At 40.3% G+C, this 17,888-nt stretch overlaps 2 protein-coding genes across 7 annotated transcripts in view; both read right to left on the bottom strand.

Moving 5' to 3' along the window:
* Nucleotides 1-7,853, bottom strand: part of LOC129180923 (zinc finger protein 469) — a 217,306-nt gene extending 209,453 nt beyond the window's left edge. For all 5 annotated transcript variants that reach the window (XM_054775310.1, XM_054775313.1, XM_054775314.1 and 2 more), the window contains exon 1: nt 7,611-7,853. The gene's annotated coding sequence lies outside the window, so the exon portion shown is untranslated. The remainder of the gene's footprint in view (nt 1-7,610) is intronic.
* Nucleotides 7,854-9,641: 1,788 nt separating this feature from the next.
* banp (BTG3 associated nuclear protein) overlaps nt 9,642-17,888 on the bottom strand; it is a 44,950-nt gene continuing 36,703 nt past the window's right edge. The window contains exon 12 of one of the 2 annotated variants that reach the window (XM_054776794.1): nt 9,642-14,857. In XM_054776794.1, the coding sequence (XP_054632769.1) occupies nt 14,753-14,857 (105 nt within the window). In that variant the 3' untranslated portion in view covers nt 9,642-14,752. The remainder of the gene's footprint in view (nt 14,858-17,888) is intronic. The other variant, XM_054776793.1, reaches the window with a different exon arrangement.

Here is a 17,888-nt window from a genome sequence, read left to right as displayed (position 1 = left end):
CCTCAATTGGTATCCAATATAACAGCAACAACAAACAAACTGAGCATGACTAGCATTGTAAGGAGAGAATTCCGTATACTGCTTTTTGTTGGATCTCAGTAGTTGATAAGCGTTTCTAATTGTGTAGGGTCAGGCCGAGACTGGACATGCACGCCAAAAGGTAATTAAAAAAATAAGGATCATATATCTGCTGAGTCTCACAGTTTCCATACAATTGCTGAAGCTCATTGACATAAAAGTTTAAATGGCTACAGATGACGATGTCACAACCTCCCTTGGGTCACCTCATAGATTTTTTGTCTGTATCTGTATGTTGCCTTGGGATTACTGATAGATCATACAAAAATGTGCTGCACTGTAACAGTTATGGGTCAATAATTATCATTCTTGTCAGTGTTGCTGTGTGATTAAGGCACCAAAGGCATGACTTGGTGTGACAATGTGTCATTAGTTGAAAACAAGATTCGAGTCAAAATGTGAGTCACATTTTCCTTGCTTAGAATTGCAATCGCGTTTATGACATTATTTATCAATGCATGCATTGGACATGATATCAGATTTCCACTGATTAGTTATGTTAATTATCAGCTGATCCAATCAGTACATGTAAAGGTCAGTATCTTGGAGACAGAGTAAGTTTGTAGTGAAAACAAATGTATTGACGGGTAGCCCCTTGAGATGAACCATCTCGCTTTCAACATGAAATATAAAATATACACAATACAACACAATCACAAACAGCATACAAAGGCTCTTAGTTACCACCCCACCCCCACATCATTCCCACAAAATCACTAATATACAACAATATGCCACAATTAGCAGCGGCAACAGCAACCGCAATAAAACATCACAATCATTAAAAGCAGTTACATTATGTTTTAAAAAACTAAATATGGAATTCTTGAAAATGTCAAATGAATTAATTATACGTGTATTGTTAGGCAAGGAGTTCCAATCTGATGGAGCTTTAAATTTAAAAGCACATCTGCCAAATTCTTTATTACTTTTAGGGACAAAGAAAAAAGGTTGCGGAGTGTCTGAGAGGGCATGGTGATGTGAATGGGATTCAATACTCTTAAATAAGAGGGACAGTTAAAGTGAATGCGTTTGAAAGTAAATTGGAGCCAGTGGTAATGTCTTCTGCTATTGAGAGGCAACCGGTTCAATGATTCATACATGGAGCAGTGATGAGTTCGATATGGGCACCTTAAAATAACCCTGCATGGACTGTTGTAAGTTACATTTAGGGGTTGGAAATATGCTTCAAAAGAGGTTCTGATAAACAGTCTGCATAGTCCAGAAAAAGAAGTAATAATTGAGTGACAATTCGTTTTCTGATCTAAAAAGGTAAAACAATTTATAGAACGGCAGAGTGTGGCTAGGTTACCACTTAATTTGTTTGTAGTGGATTCAATGTGACACTCAAAAGAAAGCAAAGGATCAATGTAGAAGTTACCATCTCGGCCTCATAATCGGGAGATTACGTGTTTGAATCTTAGTTGGGGCCTTTCTGTGTGGAGTGTCACACAGTACGCTTCCAGGCACTAAATTAAATTAGTCAGATTACTGAAGTAATCTGATTTCTCCAATTTTCACTGCACAGTGTGACATTCCTGTTTATATGGATTGTTGGCCATTGTGTGCCTCCCAAAACGCTAGATGACACTTATGCTCCTTTCAGCGCGGTTAAATGTTTGGCTTTTCCGGTTGACCTGTTAGGTCACATATAAACAAGGCATCTTGGCTCAGTGTGCCAAATCCGCTTATTAGACTCGACTTTGGACTTGTTTTTATTTGTGTGTGTTTGTTCTAATTGCTCACAAATTCCAAAGTTCCCGGTTGTTTGGGCTTGTTTTTTGTAAAGTCGCTTAGAAATTCCCAAGTTCCCTGTTTGGGTTTGATTCTTGTAAAGTCGCTTACAAATTCCCAAGTTCCCTGTTTGGGCTTGATTCTTGTAAAGTCGCTTACAAATTCCCAAGTTCCCTGTTGTTTTGGACTTGTTTTCTGAGAGCTGGTCATTTGTTTCTCTCGCAAGACCTGGAAAAACGTTGCAAGTGCAAGCGGCTGCAAATATGCATGAGAAAGCCTTATACAATTGTATACAATACAATTATACAACTGTATATAAGCCAAATTTTGCTATCAGCTTCGTCTCTGTTGAAGTGATTATGCAAAACATATACCTGCCAGACATCTGTTGCTGTGTTTAATTTATGATGAGCATCTTGACCTGGGTGGCTATGCAATTTGCACAGAAACAAAAACGGTTCGCCACAGTGTGATGGCTACTTTTTTACCTCACAAAGCACGATCGTTCGGCGTCTTCCGTTCATATGTATACATATTAGCTTGAACCGCTACAAGGAACAACCAATGAACGTTGACACATATTAGCTTGAACAGCTCCTAGCAATGTGCATACAGTGAACATTTAGCAATTTCTACACAGTCATGACCCACCCGGCCACACGTAATTTCGGGTTACATCCTGCCATGGAGACTGGTGTGTGCTCCGCTCTGGTAGCACACGCATGCAAGAAAGAGAGCTAATTTCCAATTGCATAATCGCGGTATGTTAATCTGACTTTTAAAAAGCCAAACACAATCTAATTAAAGTGTTTACATGGGTGTTTCAAAGCTAGTTTTACGCTATTTCAATAATTTGGGTTTTTATTGTATGTAAACATACTCAATGTCCTCCTCGTGCTTCTCCTGGTTCTCCAGCTTCCTCCTACATCCCAAAAACATGCATGTTAGGCTAATTGGAGCCTCTAACTTGTCCGTAAGTGTGAATGTAAATGGTTTGTCCATACGTGCTCGGTGACTGACTAGTGTCCAGTCCCGAGTGTACAGCTGGCATAGGCTCCAGCTCACCCGTGACTCTAATTAGAACAAGCAGTAAAGACATCGGATGGAGTAAGTTTTTAAATTATAAGCTATCAAGCTGGCCCCTTGTGCCACTTCAATATCGATTCTATCTATTCATCTACTCTAAATGTGAATAGCACTGTGAAATAATCCTCCACACAGCTGAAATTCATCCAGTTTCTCAAGCCAGAGACTGAACAAGGCTTTTCTGTTTCCTGTTCTCTAGTGACTTTGGTGGCAGAATGTTCTTGCAGACTGGGCTTGGCTTCAGATGCTGTGCTCATAACACAAGGACACAACCCCACCATCAGACAAGGAGACTCTGCAGTGTGTTTCATGGGAGGCGAGGAGTTCACTCCATGAAGTCCCATAAACTGTCCAAAACCCAATAAATCACACATGTATCTCCACTATGCACACACACACACACAATATAAATCAACAGGAACTACACTACTTCACACATGCACACAGTGACACTGATAAATCCCGATTGGTTAAACATAAACCAAGATCGTGGGATGCAGCATCAGACTGAGCTGATTAACAGCCAGAAAATGGAGTCCCTGTTATCCAAAGTTTACCTCCTGATGCCGATTGGACCGGAGGACAACACGCTTTTAGATTACCCCGTTTATAGCTCCCGACAAACCCTTGCAAACTGCATGCCACATCTGGCATAATGATATTTATAGCTGGAACAAAAATAAGAGCATTTAAACCAAGCACAGCCTTTTCTCTGAGCCCTTCTACTTCTGCTCAGTGAAAGTCAAAGCAGAGTTTCCTTTCATCACATAAGTACATGAGAGCTTTTTGGCGTTAACAAACAAGCAGTCGTTCTCCCATGGAATCAGACTCGGACTCAGTCCAAACTAGAAGATCTCGCTCAGTCCCTAATGTCTCTGAAAACAAAAAAGCCCATTCTAGCTTGTTCAAACTCAAAGAGTGGGAACAAAATGACTTTGTATGTTAAGTTAAAGTCACTTCTCTCTGATTGGGAGTGCACCGGACACACGAACAATATGCGATATGTGTCTGAGGTTCTCCTCACCCTGATACATTATATATTTACACAGACGCTACACATCTGGATTTTTCAGTGAGCTGCAACCTGACATTTTCCAAGGAACATTCCTTGATAAGGAGGTAGAACCAGCTGAGGCAGAAGATGCAGTGCCAGGTACTGGGTGTCAAACATTTACAACCAGGTCAGCACAAAAAAAACATTAATGCTACCTGCTATTCATTATGATTCAACAAACACATCAAATCCCCAGATGAATGCAGTCAGTATGCACAGCCTCACTTCATGCCAGTGTTGATTATATCAGCCCTGCTGCCGCTTCTAATGACCGACACTGTTCTTACAGTTCTATCATCTCTTCAACATTACGGTACCTTGCTAATGGAACAAACACATCCGATGATGACGTTTAATTCGGAAAAGATGTTATGTTTATGCCCTCCTCGTAAGAGGTCAAGGAGTTCATTGCGACTTTAAAAACAAACGCGATGATTTAAAGTGAGTCTGTGGCTTCATCCAACCTTTTAAAACTGCCGGACTCCAGTACAGAAGGCAGCTGGGCTGCGTCTGCGTTAATTGTTGTCTGTGGTAATTGCCACATGACGCTTGTATCAATAGACACGTGCTATACATTCATGTAACCGGAAAAAATGGCCGCTCAAACCTCAACCTGTTTTGTGAAAACAGAAGACAATTCAAACCGCGAACAAAAGTGTTAAAAGCGTGACACAAACAGTCTGAGACCAGCATATGCCATAAATCCATCCATCTTCTATGCTGGAGCCTATCCCAGCTGACTTCAGGCGAGTGGCGGGGTAGATCCCGGACTGGTCGCCAGCCAATCGCAGGGCACATATAAACAAACAACCATTCACACTCACATTCATACCTATGGACAATTTAGAGTCTCCAATTAACCAAACATGGATGTTTTTGGAATGTGGGAGGAAAACCCACACACACACGGGAAGAACATGAAAACCACACAGAGATGCTCAAACGGAGATTCAAACCCAACCCAATCTCCTGACGGTGTGGCCAACATGCTAACCACTAGGCCACAGTGGCCCTATGTCTTAAATGCCTGACAGTAACCATTAAAACCTCCCCTTTACTTTGATAACAACATACAGTAATTCATGTAGAAATCCTAGTACGCGTATTAACTTCTGTCCTTTTATTTTCCAAATATTTCACCTTAAATAAAAATAAATTTTCTACTCATAATATTATCACTTTATTTCCATAATATTTATTTATTCCCATTTTAGAATTTTGTTTTATTTCTCATAATTAACTTTTAAAAAATGTCCTTTAATATATTTTAATATATTTCGGCTCTACTCTACTAAAATTAAATGATTTTTCCTCATAATATTATGAGTTTATTCTTGTAAAATGGCACAATTTTTCCTCTTAATATTTTGACTTTATTCTTGTAAAATTACAGCTGTTTTCACCATTTCTGATGTTTTTTTTTTTTTATTTAATTTCTCAACTATTTAAAGCCTTCTTGTAAATTTTCTACACGTAATTAGGACTTTATTCTAGGGATGCTCCAATCAGGGTTTTATGCTGCCGATTCCAATACTGATCATCCATTAGTGAGATCGGCCAATACCAATCACATTGATTAACTGTACATTTACATATGTTTATTTATGGCCAGGGCCGCCATGAGACAATTCCAAGGGCCCCTGGCAAATAGGTAAATAGGTTTGGAGAACAAGACCTATAATATAATGACAACAATCGACACTTGAAAAAGTTAGTATGTACCCGATGGACGTAATATCCACTGCACCATGGGACAGAAACGAGCTCCAAACTAACCAAACTGCTTGTTTTAAAAAAAAAAAAATGTCCCTGTGGAACACCAATAGGTTTGCCAAAGGAGCGATCAAACACACCGATATCGATTGGCGTAGCCTGTGTAAAGCTGTCAAACAGACACCACTGATTCACAGACCAGTGTTGATTCTCGCGGCAATACGGGACAAAGTGCCTTCCTTGTCGGCTCAACACGGGTGTTGGGAACCCTACGTGACACAGCACCCATGCACGTTCATGTCATGTTTGCGTTGTCGTGACATGAATTGTCGATCGTTTTTTTGTGATCGGCTTTGAAAGGCATTTATCAGCATGTGCCGATCATGTGTTTTTCTTTTATTATTTACAGAAATCGGTCGATACAAATCGGTGACCGATCCATCGGAGTATCCCTACCTTATCCCCATAATGTTTTTACTTTATTCTCATAACTTTTTCCTAACCTAATTGTCCAAAAATTACAACTTTATTCGATATTTTGTTTGTTACTCTGAATATTAAGACTTTCAAAAAATAACGTCTTCAGTATTTTACTTTATGCTACTGAAAAGACAATATTTTTCTCCATATTACATTACTCTCGTAGAATTATTTTTTTCTCGTGAGATTACAACTTTACTTTTAAGATTTTGACTTGATTTTTGTAAAATTACTGCTGTTTTGTTTTTTTTAAGTTTTCTTTTTAGATTATACTTACGTCTGCCAAGCTCAAGAGCAGCGCAGAGGTTATGTTTTTGCTGCCGTTTATCTGTTTGTGTTTAAAATCACTTGAAAAGTTCTGAATGGAGTACGATGAAATTTTCAGGAATTGTCGGAAATGGGATATGGAAGAACTGGTTAAATTCTGGGGTTGATCTGGATCCAGGACTTTTTTAAAGGGTTCTGAAGCATTGCGAGATAGAACCATTTTCGGCATTTGTGCATGTAATGCAACAAAAAATGGTTAGAGCACTTGGGAAAAAAAAAAATACATGACAAGTTTCCAACAGGTTCTACAAAATATCAAAAACTGATCAAAATAAAGAAGTAGGGTTATTATTTTGGTGTGAATCACAATATGACGGGGGAACGATGGCGCTTGGCAGAGGTCTGCACTCTTGCAGTGCTTTTCTAGCTTTTAGAATGTGCCGTGGGCAATCTAAATAATGCGGGCCGCACTTTGGACACCCCTGACTTAGCGCATCACAGTGTGTCATCAGCAGGTTGCAACGGAGATACAGTGAGACTGGAAGACTTACTGAAAGGCACCCGAAGTCTTTCTGTGAAAATGTTAAAAAAATAAATAAATAAATAAATAATCACCTGTTGCTAAGTTTGTTGCTACCCATTAGGGAACAGCAAGTTGGACACGTGCATTCAAAATCCTAGAGAAGGTCAAATTAAGTTCACGTGTTCGTGCGTGCTTACTATCTACGTTTTTGAAAACATTTGAACACCCTAAATTACCCGATAGCGTCAATAAAAAAATAACGCCATTATCTTTGTAAAAGGCATTTTTTAACAACTCTTATATTAAATCCTAGTCATTGGCGTTCCCAGGTGTTCCTAATAAAGTGTCTGGTGCATTCTCACACGGTTCATTCATTCACCTGAGTCCCCATTTCACATGAAATCAACACAGAGAGCACATTTCTATGAGGCGTGTGCTGAGGCTAAAGCCACTGCAACATAATACGGCCTTGGCAGTGCTGAAAGGCTCTGAAGTGAAGCCAGAAGAAATCTAAACACTTGCGAGGAGGCAGACATGGCGCATCTGTAAAACAGTCTAACGGCAGTACGCACTACGTCATCACGTCTCAAGTTCATCCCTGGCGTCATGCACCGTGTTCTTAACGCAGACAAACAACAGTGACGTTTTTTGGGTTGTTGTTTTTTTTTTACTTACACCAGTCGCTAAAATTAGTGATGTCCACTCGAAGCTCCAGGCTGCCAGCTTGAACGGTTTGTTTTCTGCTTGGATTTGTACCCCTCCTCTCTCACACATCTGCTCCCTGAAACGCAGGAGGACCTCCCCTCCCTCTTTTTCTCTCCACACTCCAAGAAATTCCCTCCAGATGAAATTATCAGTCGTATTTCCAAAGTTTCACATAAACACCAACGAGGCGGGAAAGTGTTCCTTCCTGTCAGCTTGTCCCCAGGTGACATAATTAGGAAGGGTGGGCGGGTCGATCCAAACATCGAAAGTGTCGATACCAATGGTAGTGTAACTGTTGGATCTGACGGAAGTTGATTGGTCGTGCCTGTTCAGTGGGGCGCACAGATGATGTCATAAAAAAGGTGTTGTAGTTAGGGGTGGCTGACACGTTGTGTTGGATAAACGGAGCCGACACGTCCTCTCCAAAGAGCAGAAGTTCGTTTTTTATCCCGCAAAGAGTGACTCTATTCGCTCCACACTTCGGACGCTACAGTAGTATCAATATTGGTCCGATACGAGCGTGATGACCGCGATATTATCAGCTCTCGTCTGTTTATTGTCACAAATATGTGTTTATTTGTTGTGTTGTTCAAATATATTGTGTGTATATATATATACAGTATATAAATGTATTGTTGTATAGTTTAGAAACTCGGGGAATTAATCTTCTCGCCTACCCACCATTTGGGTGTTGAGTGTAACATCCAGGTCTGGACAGTGCACTTATGCACTCAAAATGCTAAGTGTAAGCATGGAAGTGTGCCAATTGAGACACACCCAGAGAGTCTGAGGACGATCCATTTTAGGATGTAGTGCAACAGTAGCGCATCCTGTATGTATAATGGACGGTATGACTATGGGTGTGTTCAAACTTATGTTTGGTTTGGTGAAAACAAACTCTGACAGGCTGTGTTCACACTTGTGGTCCCGTACTTTTCTTTTTGCTGTGATTTTAGCTAGTGCTGTCAAGAGATAAAAAAAAATGGAGAGATTAATTAATTATGATCTGTAATTAATTGATCTAATTCATTTTTTTTAATCTCACCTAAGATCAGATGAAAATATTGATATATAAAACATGTAAAAAAAAAAAAAAAAAAAGATACTTTGTTTCACTTGAGTGCAGTCTGGTTACCGTTCAATTTTGTCAGCGGACCAAATAATGCTCTCACTTAATCATATGCACGAAGGCGTGCGTTGATTGGATGGCGTATGCGACATGTACGTGATCCCGACACTCAAAACAGGACTTTCCTTTCTAAGGTAGAATTTTTTAACCAGCTGAGATGTAGCGAAGAGGATATAAATTATATAAAAGGCGTGAAAAAGATTCCTGGACATGTGCTGCAAGGAGAGCAACAGGAACTGTAGTGAGCAACACAATCCCTTTGCTGGAAAGACTCAGGTATGTTTACGCTTCTGGGCTAATTACATTTAACTTAATTTTGATGATTTTCACTCAGCTTTCTGTTGGATGCATACCCGGTGTTTTGGTGCAGTCCGTGGTCACACTTACTGTACCTCACTCAGAACTAGGGTCCGCTGGCAAGTGGTCCCCCTGTTTGGCCCTGGACCGCATTCATACTTGACCAAACAAACCGTGCTAGTACAGTAAGTGGACTAGCACTAGTACAATTGAGTGTGAACGCACCCTAAATCACTACCAATGGTGCGTGAATGCTATGTTTACTGGTGTGATGGGTTAAAAATGTGAATGTAAATTAAAATGTACAGTGGTGTGCAAAAGTGTTTTCTCCTTGCTGATTTCTTATTTTTGTGCATGTTTGTCACACTTAAATGTTTCAGATCATTAAACAAATGTAAATATTAGTCAATGACAACACAGCTGAACACAAAATGCAGTTTTTAAATGAAACTTTTTATTATTAAGGGAGAAAAAAATTGAAAATCTACATGGCCCTCTGTGGAAAAAGTGATTGCCCCTCCTGTTAAAACATAAACTGAGATTAATTGAGATTTATCAGTCTGGAAATGGTTAGAAAGCAATTTCTAAAAGATAAAGCTTTGGGCCTCCAGCGAACCACAGTGAGAGCCATTATCCACAAATGGCAAAAACATGGAACAGTGGTGAACCTTCCCAGGAGTGGCCGGCCAACCAAAATTACCCCAAGAGAACATCGACGACTCATCCAAGAGGTCACAAAAGACCCCACAACAACATCCAGGCCTCACTTGCCTCAGTTAAGGTCAGAAAAGGTGGGCAAAAACGGCCTGCATGGCAGAGTTCCAAGACCAAAACCACTGCTGAACAAAAAGACCATTAAGGCTCTCTCACAATTTTGCCAGAAAAGATCTTGATGATCCCCAAGACCTTTGGGAAAATACTCTGTGGTCTGACGAAATAAGAGTTGAACTTTTTGGAAGGTGTGTCCCATTACATCCGGCATAAAAGTAATTCCGCATTTCAGAAACATCATGCCAACAGTACAATATGGTGGTGGTAGTGTGATGGTCTGGGGCTGTTCTGCTGCTTCAGGACCTGGAAGACTTATTGTGATAAATTAATCCATTTTCTATGTCGCTTATCATCATTAGGGTTGCGGAGGTATGCTGGAGCCTATCCCAGCTGACTTTGGGCAAGGACTGGTCGTCAGCCAATCACAGGGCACATATAGATAACCATTCACATTCACATTCATACCCATGGACATGCATGTTTTTGGAATGTGGGAGAAAACCGGAATACCTGGAGAAAACCCATTCCCACAAAGAGATGCCCAAGCGGAGATTCAAGCCCACGTGTTCCCGATCTCATGACTGTGTGGCCAACATGCTAACCACTACTGTGATAAATGACACCATGAATTCTGGTGTCTACCATAAAATCCTGAAGGAGAATGTCCAGCCATCTGTTGGTGACCTCAACCTGAAGCAACTTGGGTTCTGCAGCAGGACAATGATCCAAAACACACCAGCAAGTCCACCTCTGAATGGCTGAGGGGAAACAAAATGAAGACAGTGGAGCGCTGTAAGAGACTCATGGCAAGTTATCACAAACGCTTGATTGCAGTTGTTGCTGCTAGGGGTGGCCCAACCAGTTATTAGGTTTAGGGGGCGATCACTTTTTCACACAGGGCCATGTAGCTTTGGATTTTTTTCTCCCTTAATAATAAAATGTTTCATTTAAAAACTGCATTGTGTTCAGTTGTGTTGCCATTAATTAATATTTACATTTGTTTGATGATCTGAAACCAAAAATAAGAAATCAGGAAGTGGGCAAACACTTTTTCACACCACTATATGCATGACAATAATAAAAGTAGGAAAAAATGATTTGTTGACGGTGTCGACATTTTTTAGACCCTTAACGTCTGTAGAATTGTATTTATGTCCGAAAAAAACATCCTGTAGAACAAGAATCTGACATCCTGAGATACTGGTCCAAGAGTTACTACTGTTTAATAAAGACGGCAACACAAACACAATCTTCATCATTTGCAGGAACAAAGATGTCTCGGAAAGCAAAGTGTGCACGTCTCGCTCGTAGTACTTTGAATTATAGGATTGGATGACGAGGTCCAACTGAAACATTGCAGCTCTGGTGTAATCGCCCTTTCTCTCCACACATAAATCAGGTCTCTTCTGGCTTTGTCAGCGGTTTATGATTGTTGTGTCCAGTGATTTTTATGCATCCCAAGATAATGCCTCCTTTACAGAGTCTGATGGCAGGTGAGTAGAGATGCTGATTGTTCAGATACTAAATCAGACCACAGCTGAGAATGAGAACACTCTATGGACATTATTAGAGCACTGGCCGTTACACTCGTAACTGGGAATGGAAGAAAACATGGAGTTTCTCTGACTTTTGACAAGCACAATAGCTTTGTACAAGATTCTGGAGTGAGCCTGTGGGAATTTTTTTATTCATCCAGAAGAACATTTGCTAGGTCAAAAGGGCCACACTCACAATCTGTGTTCTTTAGTTTATCCCATGAATACGAATATTTTTGTTATTTTTATATGTGTAGGTTTTTGATTTTCAAAAATTCCGGCTTCCCTGGTTGTGTATGTGGGTAAAACTGAGTTTGGTTTGTGTCCTAATATGGACTATTAGCTCATGTTTGTACACCTTATTTAACAACAGAACGTGAAGTGACTTACGGGTGTTGGTTTCATTTCGTGCTGTGGTAGACATTCCTCATGTTTCTTGGGTTGTGTGTGTGTGTGTGTGTGTGTGTACGCTGATTTTAAAGATAACGTACACGTCATTGTACATCTAATATCTCACTACACTGATGAACAGAGGAATTAAAGTGAGCAACTGAATTAATTGGTCAAAATGTGCATCACAACCGGTAAATGTGTTTTGATGTGGACAGACACCACCCATGTGGATGGAGATTCATTTTAAAGCCAGCATGCGTTTTCGAAAATATCCAAGTGACACGGCACCAAACAGGTTTGATGGTGTTGAGAGCAAGCCATAAGTTAGCCACAAGCATATAGTAGAATTGTCCAAAATCTCAGTAAAATGGTACGGTTTGGTACGGTTTCTTTGTTTCAGACATTAAGGAACGTCACAAAACGTTTGGAAAATTGTGTTGGATTTTTCTGCTATAATAATGCCTCATGGCAATATATTTTATACCGTTGTAAAGTCTGTTTTCGTTTTAAATTCTGACCAATTTGTAAGGAATTTCTGCATTTGTGTTGTGAGCAACACAGCTGAGTATCGTTTTCTTCCATTTGTGTCAAATTTAAAAGGTTGCATTTTGTCAGTCTGCAGAAAGGGGAATGGAAGAACTGAGAAATGAAGAAAGGATCTTAGGTCCAATGCCAAAGCTCTGAAGGCCAATGGCAGTTCTTTTCCCGTTGCCCACCGCCCCACCCTTCTTCGTTTGTTTTTATTGATTTTGACATAACCACAAATCCGCTTTTGCAAGCACACAAGCGATAATGACACTACTACAAAACGTCGACAAACGGGTTGATTTTTCACGAAAATGACCCCCATGGACCATGTATGTCGACGTAGGCTTATGAGGACACTTTTTAAGAATAAGAAAAACACCTGGTGGAGCAGGACTTGCTGAGCTGGTCGACTTAGACAGGCTGTTGACATAAACTGTGTCGACTTAAACTGGTTCAACTGAACTAGAAGAAATAATGGAGTGGCCAGTCAACATACCACAACCCAACTAAACACTTGTGGGATCAGCTTGGGCGTGCTCCTTATCACTGATAAGACTTGAATCAATCTACTAAAGAACACCAAACGAGCCAACAGCAACAGGAGAAAAAGCTCTTTGGCATAGAAAGTGAACATTTGGCACATTTAACATGGGCGCAAAGCACTTAGTTGTGCTTCTCTTCCCACAAATGCATATTCCATGTTCATCAAACAGACTTTTCAACATTCCAAACTTTATGGGCGAGAAGCTTTGTTATGAATTTCTGCAATGATTTTGTGTTTGTTCAGCAAAATTCAATGTAACCGTCCTTCCTAAACATGGTTTGCTTCCATCAATGCTTCCCGCAGGTTATCTTAGAGACGGTCTGTTGCTAAGAGAACCACTCCGACACCTGGATAGAACCCAGGGTTGTAAAAATGAAGAGAAGAGCCTGTTCTAAATGCAAAATGGAAAGATCACTGGGAGGAGATATTTGAACTGTGCAATGTCAGGCTTGTTTTCAGAGGGATGGGCCTTCCAGTTGATCCCCCACAAACTCCTGACCAGCTCAGTGAAAGGCTTAAAAAGGGGTGTAACACTCCAAGAGAAAGAAGTGTAAGACTGTGAGTTAAGTAGTGCAGCAGTTATATGAGAGATGGAATGAGGAGACTGGACAAGATGAAGTGGCCGTGTAGAAAGGTCAGAGGCAGCCACAGCAGACAGAGAGAGAAACAAGAGGAAGCAGTCAAGACTTAGTTGTTTTATCAAGTTTGCCTTCTCGCCTGTTTCTTTCTCTCATTCCAAAATACACCATTACATCACGCCGAGCATGGGAAACTTCCTCAACACCATACACAGCATCACAATATGTCTCATATCTCTTCTTCGGTTACAGATATTCATCTTTAGAGAATCACCAGTCCAACCCACAACACATTCTCAGTGTCTTGACGGTGGATCAAAATATTCTGAAACCTGTCAGGCTGTTTAATGATACAGAAGCCCTGGCGTTACTGTGTATATATATATATATATAGCCATCAATTTTAATTGCATTTTCAATGAATGTAGGCAAAAGTCTGCAAACAGTTGGAAACCATTTTGCTAACCTCAGTTTATGGAAATGAATGAAAAGGGAAAACAAACCAAAGACAAAACACTTTTATGGCAACCACATACACATGGTTTATTCACATGAATGGATATTTCCAAAAACAAAGTCGGGGATATTAACATCTTCACGTTTTTTTTTTTGGTATTCTAAAACCAACTTGGACAAGAACGGCACCACCTCTATCTGGTCTCTGTCTCTCAAAATGAAAGCTCCCCCCGCATCTCCACAAGCAACAAATAGATAAATCAAATAATAAACAAAAACAAAATGAAAAAAGGGAGAGGCCCACAGTCCGGAGATGGAAATATGGATTAAATTATGAACAAACTCAACACAAGAGTAGCTGTCCTCAGCTAATTCCAGGTTCCACCCTAGTGACCAAAATTTGGATGAAAAAATGAGCACAGCATTACTTGAGTGAGGTGGGATTGAGGGGCTTAAAACCCCTCATTGGGACCAAGCTACTTGCGTCTAAATAACATTAGTATGTTTCATACTTGTAAACAAGTACCGGTACGTGTGTGTCAGTGCTCTGCATTACCAGCATCCGCCCTGGATAGACAATAATCCCACTGTGCATTCAGGGGTGGGATGGATCCTTCTTTGGATGAAAACACCAAAAAGAGAACAGCTGATTTTGAAGAATCTTGGTCTAATTCTCTGTGAACATCTGCTTGGCACTCTGCTTGAAACTAAAAAAAAAAAACGTTTACAAAGGAACAGCAATCGGTGCTTGTTTCATGGTTGACCTTTAGGATTTGTTAAGGGTTTCCGACTTCAATGTCTTTGCATGTTCGGACCGCAGACACGCTGTGGCGACATGTTTTGGGTAAAATTTTGGGTAGCCCTGAATCAGGACGTCTCTCTCAGGTAGCCACAGACGTGACGATTTGGACCACCTCGCCATTCTCTCCCTGGATGGTCCCTTTCACTTCCATGTCTGATTGTAGGGCAGGAGCCAGCTCAGCCGCCTGGGAAACAAAACCGAAACACGGTCACTTTCGGCAAGCGGTCCTATCAAACACACATCAGCACAGTGCAAATAAAATAGGAATAATATGGCTTGAAAAAAAGACTAAAAGATAAAGACTGATGCTCCTCTGAATCGAATAGTCAAATAATCGATTATTCTAAGATACCCCTATTAGGGAGCATGTTTTTCTGTAGAAAACTGAAACTAATCTGCATTGATATACATCAGAGATTCACAACCTTTTGACAACATAGTATCATGTTGATACTCACCATCATCATCACTCATTTAGGGGCAGCACACAGTTGCCGGGGGGGGGGGGGGGGGGGGGGGGGGGGTCCTAACAATGTTGGTTGCCTTGCCTTTACTATTGCAGAAGTCCTTGTAAAGATGTAGGAAGCATTTTTTCTCCACTGATTTAATGGAAAATAAAAGGTAATTTAAATTAAATGGACTTGCAGGTTGGTCCTCGGTTTATAGCATTTCGTGGTTGCGTACACGAGCCCATAAACCAATTAAAAACTTAATTTGGGTCCGTAAACATGAGACTTGCTTTAGAAATAGTTACAGTGCGGTGCACCGTGGAGGAATACACATGCTTAATATCGAGAGGATCTCACGACCATCATTATAGATGTTATTTAAGAAGATGGTACGGTAACGTCTGCCCAGACTTAAAAATGACAAGGAGGTGGTTGATCAGCAATGTCTTCACTGTTGGCCGAACCACGCCAAAACAACATCATCAAACTCAAGTGTCCTCTACGCACACAGTCGCCCAGAGCTTGTACAGTATGTAACTTATCGACCGCCTGTATTTACAAAAATGGAAGAATAGAATTCAACTGGCCTATACTCATTTTTCCCTTGCCTCTGCACCAGTCCAGTGGTCGGGAATCCCAGGTTTACATGACGACAGCATTTTAGAGCCTGAAAACGCAAACATTTTAAACGAGATCTCAAAGTTTAAAGTTTGGGAAAAGGACTTCTTGTCTAAATGCTGAATGAAAATGAAACACATGCACATCCACAGAGCTGTGGTAGCTTTTGTGCTTATGACAAAGTGCACATTTACTGCACTGCTAGGGCATATAGCAACAAGGGAAGAAACAGGATATACTGTAGTTTTTGATAAATTATGATAACACTTCAGACGGTTGTGGTTTCTTGGTCATCGTTTTTTGTGGGTATGTGTCAACTCAGATTATTTTGACAATGTTGGTATCTGGGAGATGTTCTATTTGTATTTGAATGCTCCCTGACTGTGTTTAATATCAGACAGTGCAAGCTGATGTGTGAATAAAAATCCTGGTTACCATGACCATCAGGAATGACTCAGTGCCAGAAGTTCCATCAAACACACTTGCAGTATTTGAAACCTCCCTTTAGCCCAGCACACTGAACACAGCTGCATGACAGCATCTCACATATTTCAAGTATTGCTATTAAGGAGGCCAAGTAAAACTCATATGGATACTTTTCATTGAAAAGCTAGGATACCGGCCATGTTAAAGTATCACAGCAAGGGCTTCACTCTCCATTTGGAAGGATAACAATCCCCCCTGCTTTGAATTGTACTTTTCAGAGACTGCTCTGACATGATTTAAAGATATGTGCTTGAAGACCGTTGCTGGTACTATGTGGTACCAGGGTTAGACCTGTGCTGGGGATAAACACAACAATATTTTCTCCATATTAACACTATGTTGAGGAAATTGTTACGCGCATGGGAATTATCCAGAAGCGAAATTAAAATGCAGAGATAAATAAATCCAAACCTGAGAGTAATTTTTCAAGAACTTGTATAAATGCTACCATGTGTTTGGAAACAGATGAGAGTAATTCTCTCAATTCCACACTCTTCGGAGAAGAGATAAATACCAGCACTAACCTCTGGCTGAACTTTGAACTGTAAATCAGCAGTGTTTACAGTCTTGGACATCAAAACCAAGCTGTCATACCACACTCAGTACCACTTAGCTTGCATTGTAACACATCACCTTGATTCATGTTTGTGGCCACATAAGTACAACGAAGACACATAAACTTGAAGATACCGAGTAACTCTTGTAGCAAACCAGGACATCTTAAATTGTAGACATACCTAAATTGAAATAAAGAGGCATTTTCCACATGGTTAACAAAACCTGATCAAAGGACACTGCGTTGTGAACAAGTGGTTTACTTGAAAAATCAGGGCCAGGAAAAGCTGGCAGTTAACTTATCAAACCTCTGAAAGCTTGATGAACGTCAGGATCTGATTATCTGCCCGACCAAGAAATCCATCAATCAGTTGGAAAAACAAACGGACTGTTTGATTTCTTGCTTTGTTGAACAAAACAAAGCCGTTTTTGCAATACCATGCATGTGGTGACAATCACAGTGGGAAATGAACCATTCGAAATGAGTTTTGTCTCTTAAAGCCACTTTCAGACTACGACAGCAATTGTCTGTTCCACATTTCACACTGTGGTGGCATTCACTAAGAAGTTTAAATAGCAGACCTCTTGTCCATGCATTTGTTCATGTATAGTTAAAATGCAAAGCCCTTAAACAATATCAGATGTTACCTCTTGCAGTGCTTACATTGACTATGAAAAAAACCTTACCAGCAAAGCCAAGTCAAAGCCGCAAAATGTTAAATATTAGAAACAGCTCAGTATGGTGCAGTTCAGTTCTACACTACTGCAAACTACAACCACAATAATAAACACATTGTTGGATTAATACCTCTGACTGTGTCAATCAAATCTGATTACCATCTTTGTAAATACATGGCCAATTCCATGAATCTACAGATATGTGAATGTGTGGCACATGTGCTGAGTAATACCCCCATAGACTTTGCTGAAAATCGGGATAAACATGTGGATAGAAGAATTTGTTATTTTTTTCAATGTTTGAGTTAACATGGACTAGACTGAACTTTTGTATGTGTTCCACTTCATAAATGTCATCTATCTATATTCACTGCCATCTACTGCCTCATTCTGGTTAAAGCTTAAGCTGCTGATTGCAGAAACTGCTTC

Source organism: Dunckerocampus dactyliophorus, chromosome 5 (genome assembly GCF_027744805.1).
Source record: "Dunckerocampus dactyliophorus isolate RoL2022-P2 chromosome 5, RoL_Ddac_1.1, whole genome shotgun sequence".
Lineage (NCBI taxonomy): Eukaryota > Metazoa > Chordata > Actinopteri > Syngnathiformes > Syngnathidae > Dunckerocampus > Dunckerocampus dactyliophorus.
Note: the sequence above shows the minus strand (reverse complement) of the source record. Positions and strands in the feature narration are given on the sequence as shown.